We start from the raw sequence: 17,197 nt of genomic DNA, 5'->3' as shown, positions 1-17,197 counted from the left end.
CATCACCTGATGAGTGGATCAAGAAGATGTGGTTTATATATACAATGGAGTACTACATGGCAATGAGAAAGAATGAAATCTGGCCATTTGTAGGAAAGTGGACGGACCTCGAGGGTGTCATGCTAAGCGAAATAAGTCAGGCAGAGAAGGACAGATACCATATGTTTGCACTCATAGGTCTAACAGGAGAACAGGAGAAACCTAATGGAGAACCAGGGGGAGGGGAAGAGGGAAAGAGAATTGGGGAGAGAGAGGGACGCAAAACTTGAGAGACTATTGAATACTGAAAACGAACTGAGGGCTGAAGGGGAAGGGGGGAAAAGAGGTGGTGGTGATGGAGGAGGGCTCTTGTGGGGAAGAGCACTGGGTGTTGTATGGAAATTAATTTGACAATAAACTACTTTAAAAAAACTTACCATTTTAATCAAGTCAAAATAGTTCAGGAGTGTCTGGCTGCTTCAGGTGGAGGAGCATGTGACTCTTGATCTCAGGGTTGTAAATTCAGCCCACATTGGGTGTGGAGATTACATAAAAATGAAGAAAATAAATGTGCACAATTAAGCAGCATTAAGTACATTCATGATGTCATCCAATCGTGAGCACTGTGCCCCACAACTTCTTGATTGCTCCAAACAGAAACCCTGTATCCATTAGGAGCCCCGCCCAGTGCTCTCTCCCTCCAACCCCTGGTAATCTTCTATGGGTTCACCTATTCTGGGCATTTGATATAAATGGAATCATATAAGAGTTTGCCTTTTGTGTCTGGCTTCTTTCATTTAGCATAATGTTTCCAAGGTTCATCCATGCTTTAGCACGTATCCACACTTCATTACTTTCTGTGGGTGAAGAGTATTCCACTGTATGGATAGACCACATTTTGTTGATTCATACATCCGTTGATGGGCATTTAGGTTGTTTTCACCCTTTAGTTGTTATGAAGGGTGCTACTGTGAATATTGGTGTATAAGTTTTTGTTTGAACACCTATTTTCATTTCTTTTGGGTGTACGCCTAGCAGTGGGCTTGCTGAATAATAGATAGCAATTCTGTCTTTAACTTAGGGAGGAACTGACCAACTGTTTTCCTCAAGGGCTGCACCATTTTACATTCCCATCAGCAATGTCTGAGTGTTAATTCGCCACATCCTCACCAATATTCATTTTATGATGATCATGATGGTGATAATGATGGCTGCTGTCCTAGTGACTGTGAAGAGTACCTGATTTTTCAGTCCAACTATTACGTACTGCTTTTCCATTTGCTGCTGCTGTTACTGCTGTTGCTGTTGAACTAACATTGTTCTGTGGTAATGGAGCACAGGCATACATTAAAGCATGACCCAGTGTCTCCATTCTGATTAGAACCTCGTGTCAATTCTGGCCATGGTTTTTCAGTGGGCAACCGAGTTAAGCACTCAATGTACCCAGCTACATGATAGTATTACTCTTCTACAGAATGAGGATGGAGATATATTTGTGAGCTAGTATAGAGTAAAGCAATGTAATCAGAGTTTACTTCAGCTGATTTCCAACTTTAACATATCCCCTTGCAATCAACTTGATATAATACAGACGTTACTTAGTTAAATGAAGGAAGTAGAGAATGCATTGATTTTTCTTCTAAGAATTGAACTTCCTTTTCAGAGCATTAGTGACAATGACAAAATCACTTATCTCCCTTTGACCTGCCCAAGAAATTAGAAATATTTGACTTGCCCAGAAGAATATTAAAAGCACACAAAAATAACTTAGAAACTTACATATTGCTTATATTTTCCAATAATTTTTGTTTAATAATATGTCATGTTATTTTATTAATGTTTATGTTTTATACTCATATTATGAGCATATTATATATCCATGATTTTTTATGGTTGTGAAAATAATAGAAACTCACATCTTTTTTTTTCTGAGCAAGAAAATTAAAATCACATGTTATCTGCCACTTCTTAAGAGCTATAAGGACTCGCGGGTCATGGTGTGAAGCTCCAAGCATTACATTTGAATTATGAGCCTAGGTCTAGATCAGGTTTTATGTGACCTAGGGATTATTACCATTTCCCCTTTATGTGATTCTGATAATTACGTGGATACAAAGTACAGACAGCTTGCCTCAAGTATGAAGTATTGTGTTTGAATACTTTCTTTTATCTTCTGCCTATCCTTCATAAATTCTCTGTCCAGGCAGACTGGGTCTAGGACCCCACATGGAAGTTGTGTTTCCTGTTCTCGCTTTAAATCAACAGTTACCCCCTGTCTCCATTCTCCATAAGCTGGATTCTCCATGGCAGCTGGTAAGGAATGCTTACATGTAAGGAGCAGACTTACCATAGGATCTTTACACACCTTTTGTAGTTGAGGTGCCTTTCGCTACCTCCCTATATACACCAGACAGCCATCTACCCTACCGAGACACAAAACGCTATGCAGGACACTCTTCTTTAATATCAGTTACTGGTACCACGTATTACCATACCATATACTATATGTCTTGCATATATTATCTTACTACTCACAGCAACCTGAGGTAGATGCTTTTCTGCCCACACTGTACATGAGAAGACAGAGACACAGGTTAAGTTATCCATCTGCATTCACACCACCAGCAGATAGAAGAGCCGAGTTCCGTGCCTCACTCACCTGCCCCAAATCAGGCTTTTAACCACCATGGAAAAGCAGAAACATTCATGTCCTAATATCTCTGCCATTTTCTTAGGGCAAACAGTGCTTATCAGTCATCAACTCAGTGATCTAACACCCTTTCAAAAAATACATGTCTGAAGATAGAAATATGATGCTAAATTCCTTACATGTGCTATTTTACTTAATCTTTTCAGTTCTATAAGGGATGTATGGTTATCATCCTAATTTGTCCATTATTATTATTCCCATATTGCAGTTGAGAAATTGAAGCTGTGTGGTCTACGCAGACTAGCTCAAAAATGGCGTCTCAGATGGGGTTCTTTTTCCCCCAGAATCCAACCTAACAATGAAAGCACATCAGAAAGAAAGCCTCAAGTCCCCCCAATGTTAGCAGTTTGGACTATGTCACTTGACTGATATTTTAAGAAGCGAATTCTCCACCAAGTCAGTCAGCATTAGGCTGAGCATGTATCTTCCAGAAATAAATCACACTGCCACTCTCCCGCAACAGAAGCCAGTCCTGTGCAACAACTGTCTTTCTTTCCATGCGAGCAGTTCCAGCCTCCGCTTGCCCTTGGTTTTCTGAGAGACTCACGTCGTCTTCCTGAGAGATGCTTTTTGACTCCAGAGAATGCCATGCACCCTTCTGTGAAAGGTCAAGATCCAAAGCAAATAGGTGCTTGCTGATGGAGGGAGGGAAACAGGAGGAGACGGAGCTGAGGAATGTGTGGGGGCCAGCCACAAAGCCGGGACTTGTCCTCCCAGATCCACGGGTGCTCTTGGCTATTATAAGGAAACCATGGGTGGAAGAGCCCTATTTGCAAATATGCCCAAAAGCCAGACAAGTTTGGCCTACAGAGTTTCCGCAGCAAAGAATAGTGCAGAACAATTTTTGTCTGTATTACTTTGTGTATCGGGGGGAAAACATTTCCATGAGGAAAGCCTGTCTTGGTCTTATTGCTACTGAGTTTTAATGCTGTGCTATTAGAATCCAGTTGACCCATAGGGGAAAGCCTGAGCTGTCTCTTTGTACTGAAGTCTCTCTCTCTGTTGCCTGTCCCCCTCTGTGAAGATTCCCTAACTGTGCCAGCCAGCACCCCTGTATTCCTTCCATGCCTTCCAGCTCAGACTTCACATTCCAGGGCAGTGGAATAGGACTGAAGTGCTCAGGTCTGGAATCTTGAGTGCTGAGTCCTCTCTCTCTCTTTGCAATTTACCAGCATGCAGGCGCAGGCAACTCATGCCCTTCAGTTATCTTCAGTCTTCTCATCTATAAAATGGTGATAACTCCTGCTCACTAGGACTGTGGCTATGAGCCAGCCAGTGGGTATTATTGAAAGCCCATCTTGTGTCAGATTCTCGGCTAAGCCCTTTCATGGCTTTAAAGAGATGAAGCCAGAGATATTCTGTCATAGTGTATATATTTAAAGCAGTTGATAAAGTAGCATTTCCCAAAATAAGTCCTGCAGTGTTTTCTGTTAATATGTGGTTTAAGGGACACCTGCGGGGGGGCGGCTCAGTCAGTTGAGTGGCTGACTTCAGCTCAGGTCATGATCTCAGAGTTTGTGGGTTCAAGCCCCGCACCGGGCTCTGTGCTGACTAACAGCTCAGAGCCTGGAGCATGCTTCAGATTCTGTGTCTCCCTTTCATTCTCTCTCTCTCTCTCTCTCTCTCTCTCTCTCTCTCACACCCTCCCCTGCTCACACTCTGTGTCTCTCTCTCTCAAAAACAAACAAAAAAAAGTTTTTCAAATATGTGTTTTAAGGAAAGAAAATCCATTATTAAGTAAACCTTAGCGTGGCTAACTGCACAGGGCTAACCAAATTATGTTGAGATAGGACTTCCCAGAGCTGATAATCTACTAACTTGCACTGTGCAGCTAGAAAGAGGGGGGAGGTATGTTGAATTTTCTAGGCTTTTTTTGCCCCAAATAAAACCTCTCTCATTTTTTAATTTTTTTTATTATTTTTTAATTTTTTTAATGTTTTATTTACTTTTGATACAGAGAGAGACAGAGCATGAGAGAGGGAGGGGCAGAGAGAGAAGGAGACACAGAACCAGAAGCAGGCTCCAGGCTCTGAGCTAGCTGTCAGCACAGAGCCTGACGTGGGGCTCAAACCCACAAACGTGAGATCATGACCTGAGCCGAAGTCGGAGGCTTAACTGACTGAGCCACCCAGGCGCCCCTTATTTTTTTATTTTTAAGAATGGCTACTCACATGTTACAGAAGACTTTCCTACAGAACTCTGGGAAATCCTAGGAAGAAGGTTCAGACAGTTACTGAAGTATTCTTTTATACACTGTGAAGATGAAACTGTCACCCAAGATAATATTATAAGAGAGGACATTGAACATTTTCAAGTGCCACCTGTGCAGTCTGTCTCTGATCTCATAATGGTTTGAAACTATTAGTTGCGTGTTAATATTGTCTTTCTAAATACAGCAGTATCATTTAAATGGGCCATAAAAGAGCAAGGAGGGTGGACCTATCTATCAGATATTTAGGCATATCACAAACCACAGAAATAAAACAGTGCATATTGATATAAGAACAGGCAGAAAATAGAAGAGACCAGAAGGCTCTATGACAGACTCCTATATATTTGGGATTTAATATATGATAAAGGTGGCACCACGTATCAGTGGAGAAAGTGGCATTCTCTGGGTGTAGGTAGTATTAAGGAAAGTGGCTTTCATTTGGATGCTCATCTAATCTACTTACAAAAGGGGTTCCAGGGACAATGAAGACTTAGTATGAGAAGGAAAACTAAAGTGTTTTTTTAGAAAAGAAGATAAAGAATGAACTAGGGCAGGAATGGATTTGTTTATCAAACCCCAAGAAACTATCCTTAAGAGGAAACAAATGAGTTCTCTTTCATCAAACAAAACATTGCCACTCATCAGAGGACAACGTGGGCAAAGGTAACGAGCTGATGACAGCACCGGGGGACTGGCTTCCCAACATCCCTTGATCATCGCTATCCAACCACATGGGCCTCTTTCTCTGCCCCTTTTATGTACCCTACTTCCTGCCTCGGGGCTTGTATACTTGTCTGTTTCTCTGTCTAAAAATTCTCTCTCCTCAATTCTTCTAACTCCTACTCATGCCTGTGATCTCAGCCAAAATGTCTCTCCCTTCGAAAGGCCTTTCCTGACCGTGCTCTCATTTCACCTACTACTTTACGTTCATTGCCCTCATTGCAATGGCAAGTATATAATCATTTATGGGACTCTAAACTTCGTGTCCATCTCCCCTTCCAGGTGGTAGGTATACACTCCAGGAAAGCAGAGGCCACCTGCTCCATACTTGGCACACTGTTTGTTTGTTGTTTTGGTTTTTTTTGCCTATAAACTATACCCTTAAAATGTTAATGGAACAAGTTGATAAGGGACAGTTGAGAGAGGCCATATTCCAAAGCACAGATTAGATGGATGCTGCAGCCCAGGGAAGATGCCAGCATAATGTAACCTTTACGTCAGTAAGAATTTGGGGTAATTATTTGTTCCCCTGTTTCTTCCTATCATCTAGAGACTCAACATCTCAACTCTCATTTGTATCACCTGCAGCTCCTTGCATTCCATTAGGTGGCACACAGATATTCCTGGGTTATGTATCTACACTGCCTCCTCCGGCCACGCTTGGACTTCTGTGCTTGGACTATCACTTCAACCATGCTTAACGACTTGCCGTTTGAAAACTCTTTTTGACAGTTGGTGTCAGCCTCCATTTAATTACTTCTTTTGTTGACAACTCTCACTTTCTGTTCACTCTTAATATGATCTGGGCATTCAGTTATTCAGCAAATATTTATTGAAAATCTACCGGATGCCAGGAATGTGCCAAGCGCTAAAAAATCTGGCAGTCCTCTTCCAATGTTGACATGCTAATGTGTCACCTCAAAGGAATGATTGAACAGAGCAGCTCAACTTAGTTAAATATTGAGAGAGACCTAAATGCATCCAAATTGGGGCACAGTACAGAGAGTGGCTGGGCAGGAGCACCACAAAGGAAAAACTGGACCAGATCCCAGCTTATTTTGAGTAAGCACGTCAGAGTGTGCTTCATTATTCATGACTGGAAAACTTTTCAAGGCAATAGAAATCTACCCAAGCATTATTATCAAAAGATACCCTAAAGGAAAATAAAAATAACCAAACTCTGCTATTTTTTTAAATACTTTTCCTGCTTTTCAAAGGGCCAATTCAGAGACAACTAAAGCATCCTCTTCACATTAATAGTGATAATAGACATATTTAAGGCTTTACTAAAGATAAACTTACAAACTACTCTTTGGAAATGATTTTAATACAAATCTAAGTTGGCATTTGTTTTGTTTTTCTAGTCCTATTAAGAGTATTACCTAATGAACATTGGTCACTGGAGCCAGTATGTTGAGATACCTACTAGAAAGAAATTATTACTTCTGATTACAGTTTTCTGTAGACTGAGCAGGCAAGAATGATAATGTATAGAGAGCCATTTGTGAAGAACTGTCTGTGATAGACATACCTTATTGTTTAATATTCCTTTTTTTATGTCATTTATATATTTTGAGACAGAGGAAGCAAGCAGAGGAGGGCCAGAAGGAGCAGAAGAGAGAGAGAATCCTAAGCAAGCTCCATGCTGCCAGTGCAGAGCCTGATGTGGGGCTCAATCCCACAGACTGTAAGATTATGAACTGAGCCAAAATCAAGAGTTGGACACTTAGCCAACTAAGCCACCCAGTTGTCCCTATTTTAGTACTCCTAATGACAAAAATCCCATGGAAATAGATTTAAAGAGAATTTTCCATTAATGTTATCAACCCCAAAGTGAAATCACATGTCCATAATGTAGTGAGCTTCCTGCCTGCTCAGAGATGGCTGGCTTCCCCAGGTCTCTACCTGACATTCTGGATCTTAGAAGTTGGCAGCCTAATATAGCTTTCAAAAAATTGCAACTTTTAAAAAAATAGTTGTATATATGCTGAAAAGTAGCCAAGAAAGTGCAGAGTGTTCTTATATATACCTCACAGTCTTCCTGCTACTAATATCCATAATTAATATGATATTTTGTCAAAATTAATGAACCACTATTGATACCTTATTACTAACTACAGTCCATTCTTTTTTTGGATGTCCTTAGTTTTTATCTGTTGTCCTTTTTATGCCCAAGGATCTCATCCAGAATACCAACCATATCACAGTTAGTCTTTGGAGTTTCTTCAAAAGGCCCTTCTTAGCTGGGTGGTTTCTTAGACTCTCCTTGGTTTTGATGACCTTATAATTTTGAGGAGTCCTGGTTAAGTACTTTGCAAAATTACTTTCAACTGAGATTCTTCTGATGTTTTCCTCATTATTAGGTGGGTGTTACAGGTTTCGAAGAGAAAGGCCACAGAGGTAAAGCATCATTTTCTTCACATTTATCAGAGGTACATGCTATCCACTTGGCTTATCGCTGCTGATGTTGACTTGGATCCCCCAGCTGAGGCAGTGTTGTTAAGTTTCTCCACTGGGAAGTTACCATTCTCCATTCCATTCGGTACTCTTTGAAAGGAAATCACCATTAAAGAGTAGGCAGTTAACATACTTAACTCTGAAAAAATGTCTGGAATTGATATCCATGAAAGATTTATTCTCTCACATTTATCTATTCAATCACTTATTTTTATCAGTCTGGACTAATGGAGGATACAAAGTTAGGTTGTTATTTGAGGTCTTATTTCTTGATGTAGGTACTCATCACTGTGTACTTTATACACTTATCACTCTGAATTTCCTACAATTATTCTTATATTTAGTGAATATTTAGACATAGAGGCTATGTGGAAAGGTGTGTTTGGGTTATAATTCAATCCTTCATCCTATGTTTTGTTGAAATCCTTCCAGCTTTGGCCATTACACAGTCCTTCAGTTGCATCCTATGGACCTTTGACATGTTTCCATAATTTAAAAAAATGGTTTTCTGTTTGGTTTTATATTTGTGTTTTTTTTTTTTTGAGCACTTCCTTTCTTTCTGTCACTATAGAATGCTCTAGGTTCATCTTGTATATTTCTTACCTCAGTCCTGGAATCAGCTCTTTTCAAGGGGTCCTCCTCATGTAGGTTTTGTATGTTTTTTATTATAGTTGATGAAGTATTTTGGCAGCTACTGTGTAAGCTACTTGATACATATTGTCTTTATTAATCCTCATTTCAGCACTATTATACATCGCCTTTAACTTCATTTCATAAGTATAGAAACTGGGGATCAAAGACTGTAATGACCTTCCCAAGGCAAAAAAGCAGAGCTGTGATTCCAGCCCAAATCTGTCTGACTCCAAAGCTCCCACCCTGAACCCTGGTTCCATAAGAGTCAGCCTCCCTTGTGAGCTAAGTGAACACCAGATGCCGTCTGTGCTGTTGCAGGCCACCCTGAAAAGACAGAAGCCAAGGAACTGTGCCCTGGGAAGCCTCCTCCAAACTCTAGCCACGCTGGTTCCATCCTTCTCTAAATTTTTCACTGAGACTTGAAAGCCTTCCCTGAATGTGAAATGTGCTTACATTCTGATTATGGCTTTCTCTGTGTATCTAAATTCCTGGATCAGATTGTTAGCTCTTCAGAGAGCAAGGACCATATACCACCATGTAAAATTATCAAGAGAAGTAACATCTAGTAGCCATATCACTTCAGAACTGATTGTGGTGAATCAGCTGCCATCAAAGGCACATATTAAAATCACCTCCTTTCACAGCAGGAAAAGACAGATGTCTACTGAAGTGATATCACATTGTTGTTATGATTAATTTGCATCGATTCAGTCTTCTCCTAAAGAGGAGCTTCTTAAAGATAAAGATCATAACTTTCTCATTCTCCAGGGCCTAGGGCAGTGTATGTGTTTTGGGTACTCACATAGTATATGGAACATGTTTAATTTAAGAAAGCTCTTCAGTCCTAAACAGTGACTACCTGTTCTTGGTTTATACACAATTTTAACCCACTTTCTTCTTAATAAGGCAATTGTACTTAAAGAAATTAATAGTTCCTAAGAAGGTAGATACCTAAATGGTAGGTCTCTGCTTCATTCAAAAATTCCACTGAAAAAGACAATAAATGGAGAACAAAAATGATAAGGGGTAAACATACATAGTTACAGAGAAGGGGAGAGGAAACCATGGAGAGAGAAAGATGGAAAGTGGGTACATGAGAGCTTGACATGCCTGTAGGATTGAAAGCCACTCTCTGAAGTGAGTGGGACAGGGCCACTTATCCATGAAGAATTTTAAGTACAGTGCTTGTAACCCACAGAAGTTAAAATGCACCTGAACTGGTCAAAAATCTGCATAAAGACCACACACTTAGACTCTCCATCTATGCCCAGGTGACTCAGTTAGTAATAAGTACCTCTTCCCAACCTTTATTTTCTAGAAAGTTTGACCAGAGGACCTGTGGTCAGATGAGGTCAGGGATGAGGCATGAAAACAGGTTTAACTGAAAGTCTGTCCCTGAACAACAAAATGCCCAGGCATCTTCCCCTCTTACATCCAGAACTCCTATATCAAAAGTTATACCCACCACTTTCCTGACAGGAGTTAGAGAACTGTTCTTTGATGAAATTAGTCCACAGGCACTGACTGCCCACTGGTACTGACATCTGGAGACTCTTCATTGAATTAGCCAAACCCCCACCACTGTACCCTATGGCAAGGTTCACCCATCTAGAAGCACACAGCTTCCAACCAGTTTTTTTTTTTATTCTCATATAAGAGAGGATAGCACATCAAACAAACAAGAAAGGGATGGCATAAAAAGTGAGGGTCAAAGAATAAGAAAATGCTCTTGAAAATGAAGAGTTTGATAATACAAGTGTTTATTTAAAAATCAACAGAAGGGGCACCTGAGTGGCTCAGTCAGTTGAGCATCTGACTTTGGCTCAGGTCACGATCTCACAGTTTGGTTCATGGGTTCAAGCTCTGTGTCGGGCTCTGTGCTAACAGCTCGTTGCCTGGAGCCTGCTTTGGATTCTGTGTCTCCCTCTCTTTCTGCCCCTCCCGCACTCTCTCTCTGTCTCTCCGTGTCTGTCTCTCAAAAATAAACAAACCAAAAAATTAAAAATAAATAAAAATCAACAGAAAAATTGGATCTTAAAGTTGAAGATATCCCCCCAAAAAATAAAGAACAAGGATTTAACATAGGAGGGAAAAAAGAAAACTTACAAAATAAAGCATTTTTTTAATGATGCATTTATTGTCTCCAAGAAAAAAAAAATGTACAAGAAAGCAAAGGACAATTAGTTAAAGATACTACTTGACTCAGCTGTGGACACTTTACACATAATCATGATAATGTAGATTCTGAATATTTATTTTACCAGAGTTATATGAAAGAGTCTATATGACTGCAGAAATTCAGTGGATAATGTAAAGGTTGATAAATTAAGAGAGACTGTAGAAGTGTGGTTTGGGCCACGATGAGAGAAATACACAGAGGAGCATTCTGGCAAGTTGAAAGGTCTTGGGGTTGTAGGGGGTATGATTATAAGCTTTATAATATTTGACATTTAATATTTGTTTTGATAGGGACTAAATAACACATTTAAAAAAATAAGATACATTGATTTAAAAATGTCAGCCTGATAGAGCCATTTAGTGATCTGATAGCCACCTGTGTATTACAGCCCCTGAAGGGCTTTGTAGAACAAATAACGTTCGCATCAGTGGTCTTGGCTGATCAAGAAAAGGTTTGATTTTGTTTTGCATGATCTGCTTTAGAGAAACAGATGTGACAGGGATTCTTCCCCCAAAATGCTGTGTGCTTCAGTTATTTGGAGGAGAGCACTGATGTAGATGGATGTAGACAGTCTTCCTCGCCCAGTGTGGGAGGAATGGTTGCTCGCCTTCCTTCCCCAACTCCCAGTCAGCCCCATCCCATGTCCAGAAGAATCGAGGGCTGACTGGCCTCAGACTGACTTGACCTGGTCCAGAGTTCTAATCTTCATCAGAAGCCATGGATCTGCCACACCCTTTTCTGCCAGGCGGAATGGACCGGCAAGCAGTTTCCTGCAAGCCCTTTATCCTTGGATGGTTGCCCCGAGGTCAGTTAGCGAAAGTCACCAGGCCCGAGCAGGATCCTCTGTGGCAGGAATTCACCTTCCCAGGCCCAGAGGCTACAGTGGTGAGTGGGAAGGACACAGGAGAGCATTTCCTTTACTTGTTCTTAGACTATAGAGACCCCAGAGTCTTAGATTGGCTGGTATGTTCCTGGTCTCAGTACGCAGAGACAGCCAGATCAAAGTCACCCTGACCAGTTGCCATGAGAGGCACTTTAGAGTTTGTTAGCTGGTTTATGCATTTTACTTGGTAATCTTTTTGTTATCAGGTATGTGAAAGGAGGGATTACAGCTACACATCCTGGGCTAGAATGAGGCTTTTTGTTTAAACCATGGCATACCAAAGACTGTGTTGCCCAGGATTTTAGCGTATTAGAACGATTAATGTTAAATGATAATATTTTGATATGGCAATAAAACAGAATGGGTGGCTTTCTCACATCTCTGGCTCTGAACCTTGAGCAAAGCTGTTGGATGATGTTTTCTGCTGTGGAATTATTTGAATAACATTAAGGGCAAGCAAGTAGCATTTGAAGAAATTGGGATTTGGAAGATAATGGTGAGCCACCCACATATGGGAAGATCTTTTGACATGTGGAAACAGAAGTTTCTGGAAATGGAAGAAGCCCCTGACTCAGTGCCCAAATAGATTGTGAAGATTGATAATGCAAAGGAAGGTCTTCCTCATTTCTCTCTATCTTACCCTCCCTGCTTCCCTCCCCGCCTTCCTGCCTCTCCTTCTGCCTCCTCCTGCCTCATTCACTTACCCCCTCCACTCCCCCACTCACCGCAACAACTTTGGGTGTCTTACTGTGTGCCTGGCACTGCACCACATGTGTTTTAATAGTTACATATAGAATTTAATAATTTCAGTAATGCGTGAATTTCATAATTCAATAATATTTGCACCATTATACATATCCAAAAAACTGAGGCTTAGAATGATTAAGTAACTTGCCTACAGTCACCCAACGAGCTGGTGGTAGAGTGGGGACCAGGCAGGTGGACTCCAGGGCTTCTGTTGCATGTACAGAACATCGTGAACGCACAGCTCTGTGAGCCGTGAGCTTGCTGCTCACACCCATGTTGATGGTGGAGAATGCACAGAGTGAACCACGGAGCAGTGAAGTCATTGGCTCAAGGTCACACATCGGTCAGTGGCAACAGAATATATCCTATGCTCTCACTCCATGTAGCTCCTCTCTTCAGCGCCAGCTTGCTGAATATAAGAAGAATTAGCACATTAACTTCTAGAAACATATAACTTCCTGTCTGGGCTCCAGGTTCTGAATCCTCACATTACTTGAATTGATTTTCAGTTTTAAGCAGAACTGTTAAGTACTGCCCAAAGCAATGCCAAAGAATGTATCGGAGGCTAATACTTGTTACCTAATGGACAGAAGGTAGAAGCCTATCACAATATTACATTTCTTCTTCTCTTACCTAATCAAAAAATAAAGCAAAACAAAAAGTTTACCAGTAGGCAGAGTTGTAATTTTAAGCCATGATAGGGGAATCCAGTGAATCAGTGATTGCTTTGATGACATAGAAGGTAAACCATTCTGGGGTGCCTGGGTGGCTCAGTCAATTAAGTGTCAGACTTTGGCTCAGGTCATGATCTCCCTGTTCTTGGGTTTGACTCCATATGGGACAGCCCAGAGCCTGGAGCCTGCTTTGAATTCTGTGTCTCCCTCTCTCCCTCTGCCCCTTCCCGACTCACGTTCTCTCTCTCTCTCTCAAAAATAAACAAACATTTTAAAAACTAAAAAAAAAATAATAATAATACGGTAAACCATTCTTTCCCTCAGGGCCTTGGGCCAGAGCTGCTGTCCTAGTGTGGGGGAGAGAGTGATGACGTGCACTTCCTCAAGGTGACCGTAATCCCACACAAAGGCCTGGGCGAGAGAGACCATGACTCCAAAGCTTCAGTCTGTGGAAAGAATGCCTTCAGGGCGGCTGCCTGGCAGCCTGGCTGGCCACTCTGGCACGTGCAGGCGCTGGGCTGGACTCAGGAATCTTGTCCAACACCCTGCCAGCGTTAGAAGGAAAAAGACATCAGACAATCATCCGACAGCCTTTCTATCTCCTTGACCTCCTTTTTTCATTTCACCTTGGTGAAACCTATCTATCGTCTTTCAAAGGCTCAGCTTAAGCTTTAGCAAACATCTTTGCTTCCCACTCAACACCCTCAAGCTGTGAATACTCTTGCCATTCAGGAAAGTTCCCCCACAGGCTTTGTCTGCAGCTTCTTAATCATCTGTATTGTTCTCTGCCTGGCATTATTCTCCTCCCTATCTTATTGTTCCCATTAGAACCTAAGATTTTAAAAGTAAAGAGGAGTCTTGTTTATCTTTGCCTTCCACACAGCTCTTGGGACAGTGTTTCTTTGGGCTTTGGGACTCCGAGCAGAGTGGTATTCTAGAATTTTCAGGCAGATAAACAACATGTGGTAACAAAGGTTTGGAACAACGAGAATCACTACACGCATCCTTTCTTAAATAACTATCTGGATACTGCCAGATTCTGACAGCAATTCATATTTTAGTTTATGGCTTTCGTTTACTCCAGGAAAGAGAGAACCTCTAAGCCAGAGGTTGACAAACTATGGCCTGTGGCCTACATCTGGCCTTCTGCCTGTTCTCTTACGGCCAATGAAATAAGAATAGTTTGCACATCATTAAATGATTAGGGGAGGAAAGGAAGAACAGTATTTTATGACATAGCAAAATTATGTTAAATTTAAAATTATTTGGAATTCAAATGTCCGTGTCCATCAATAAAGGTTTACTGGAGTACAGCCAAACCCATCTGTCTGGGTGCTGTCTATGGCTGTTTTGCACCAAAACAGCAGTTAGCAGTTGAGTAGTTACCACAGAAGCTGTACATTCCACAAAACCTAAAATATTTACCATCAGACCCTTTGCAGAAAAAGTGTGCCAGCTCCTATTTTGAGTCATTCTCAGAAATATCTTCCACAGTGTGGAAATGGCTGGGGGTGCCCTTTTTGTCAAAGGGAAAATTGGAAGAAGGCACAGAAGAAACTTGGAAACAAGAAAGAGGAGGCGGAGGCCTACCTGGAGAGGCCACACCTCCTGGGTCTGGTATACATATATGGCACAATCCCCACAAAGAGAGTATTTCAGTGTGAATTGCACCTGGCTTCCCGCAGCAGGTGGATATGCCAGAGGGGCTGGACTCGGGTATTTTATACAAACTTTCTGCTCTCCGGTAAGGATTTTTTATGGTTTCTTTTGGAGAAATTATAAACTAGAAAGGGTGAAATAAGGAGATTACCCATCATTCCTGATCACTCTATGTACCAAGAGTAACTAACACCTGTAGTAAGATCTAAAGGACTCTTTTATCTCCAGGTTATCTGGGAGTCGATGCCCTGTGTGTGAGTGTGTGTTAGGGACATCTGTTGTGAGTGTGTGCTGGTCTCTTTGGAAGAAATCCATTTTGGTTGACTGCCAATTAATTATGTGGGGATCATTAAACATTTGGAGTATTCAAATAAATACACGTCAGTTAGAACTTAGTGAAAGCTAGTTCAGGTCATTGGAGAGTGGTGGTTACAGGTTTTTGTTTAGAAATCTGCCATTTTCATGTGTTTCTCTTATTTTCTTATTACAGGGTAATGCCCTGTACTTCAAATCAGCCAGAAATGTTACAGTGAACATTCTCAATGACCAGACTAAAGTGCTAACTCAGCTGATAACAGGTAAGGCAATAAAGAACTTAGTAGGGCCTGGTACACACTAAACACTCAGAAAATATTAGAACCAAAGATTGAATGAAATATCACATAAAGTAAAGAAAGAAATGTCTCCTGAGACATTTTACATTGTGGAGAAAGAGAAGGTGGTGCATGTTTCGTGATTCTACTAAAGGGTAGAGTCTCATCATATGCACACATTTAACTTAGGCAAATCCAGCAATACTTGCTTAGAGGGGCAATAAACTATTTTTCGTGTAACATGGCCCCAGAACATAGGCCAGCTGCTTCATCTCATGCTCAGTAACAGAAAAGCTCTCTGCTCCAATGCTGGAGGAAAAGCTGGCTGTGTTGGATTAATTGAGAGCACAACATACAAAAAAAAATGCACACATACTTTATGGGGTGTAAGGGAATTTTTAAAGTTAATTTGAATCCATGCCATGTTCATGATACACGCTGACTTTGAGCCTGACCCAACTGCAAAATGCCGACATACTGCCACTGATTATGTTTGTGTGGTTCCTTTCAGTACAGATCTGCTCCTGACAGTTGTGGAAAGCACCCACTGGGCTTTAAGCTGTGTGTTCCTAAAATTTAAACAAGGATTGGTTATCCACTATAATGATTGTAATGATAAACGTGGACTTGATGGTCATGGTAATGTGTTGAGTGGTATGACCAATGTCCCCAGTGTAGGTTATGAGCCGCAGTAAACAGGAGCCGGTATGTATCCTGACAGTGGAAAGGAAAAAGGGGTCTGTGTCTGAATGGCATTGTTACACTTCTAGAGAGAAAATGCCATTTGTTTGGCTTCAGGGCTGAGAGAGAAGTATACAGATGGACAGTTTGAGGAGCCAGTTGCCCAAATGCCCTGAAACATTAACTGTGACTCAAACATCTGGAGCCCCACTAATAAACATGCCACAGGGAAGCAGGTGCTTTGTGCCCAGAGTCTTGTTGGGGAGAGCGCCCCTGTCCCCCTACAGGAGCACTGCATCTGATGTCTGGAGATTCACGGCCAATGGGTGAATTGGACCATCCACCAAGGCTGGGAGGAATTGCCGCCCAGCGAAGCCCATAATCCATAAACATGTTGTTCCCGTGTGTGACTGGATTGTCGGCCTCGCTTATATAACATCTGGCCTGCAGTCACAATGCTAAATAATTAAATAAACAGCTTCAGTAAGCAATGATTTAAGCAGCATGTGTGAAAATTGCCTCCAGGAGGGAAATAAATCCAACCTCCCGTTCCTGATTCCTCTGTTCGAAAGGAACCTATTTAGCCTGTTGATCATTGGCCATTTATTTGCCATGGGAGACTTGGTTTACTTGAGAGATTTTGTTTTGATAAAGCTGGAAATGCCCAAATCACTATTCTTCAGTCAGTGTCTCTTCCCCTCCCTCTCCCTCCCAACCTTCTCCTTTCCCTTCTTTCCCCCTACTTCCTCTCCTTTCCTCCCCTTCCTCTCTCCCTCCTTCTGTCTCCTCTCCCCCACTCTCTTTGCATCCTTCTCCCCCTGTCTCCCTTCTCTCCCCTACCCCCTTCTCTTTTTTCCCTCCACCGAAGTCTTTCCCTCTCCTTCTCCCTCCTCCATTTCTCCATGCTCGCTCTCCTTTTCCTCTCCCATTTGCTCTTCTCTCCCTCCTTCCTTGTCTTCTGTGTTCCCAAGATAGGCCCTCTGGGTGCTGAGACACTTCTCCAGAGCTCTCAGAGTGAGGCACGGCATAGCTCGTGTTATAATGAGATGGGCAAAAAGCCACTCTAACAC

General features: G+C 41.6%; 1 protein-coding gene across 2 annotated transcripts in view; it reads left to right on the top strand.

Moving 5' to 3' along the window:
• The window catches only part of SGCD (sarcoglycan delta), a 380,420-nt gene that overhangs the window by 225,729 nt on the left and 137,494 nt on the right, over positions 1-17,197 (top strand). For both annotated transcript variants that reach the window (XM_029942964.1, XM_029942962.1), the window contains exon 4: positions 15,344-15,431. In XM_029942964.1, the coding sequence (XP_029798824.1) occupies positions 15,344-15,431 (88 nt within the window). The remainder of the gene's footprint in view (positions 1-15,343; positions 15,432-17,197) is intronic.

This window comes from Suricata suricatta, chromosome 6, assembly GCF_006229205.1.
Source record: "Suricata suricatta isolate VVHF042 chromosome 6, meerkat_22Aug2017_6uvM2_HiC, whole genome shotgun sequence".
NCBI classification, from domain to species: domain Eukaryota; kingdom Metazoa; phylum Chordata; class Mammalia; order Carnivora; family Herpestidae; genus Suricata; species Suricata suricatta.
The sequence above is the reverse complement of the archived record's forward strand: the minus strand, read 5'-3'. Positions and strand labels throughout refer to the sequence as shown.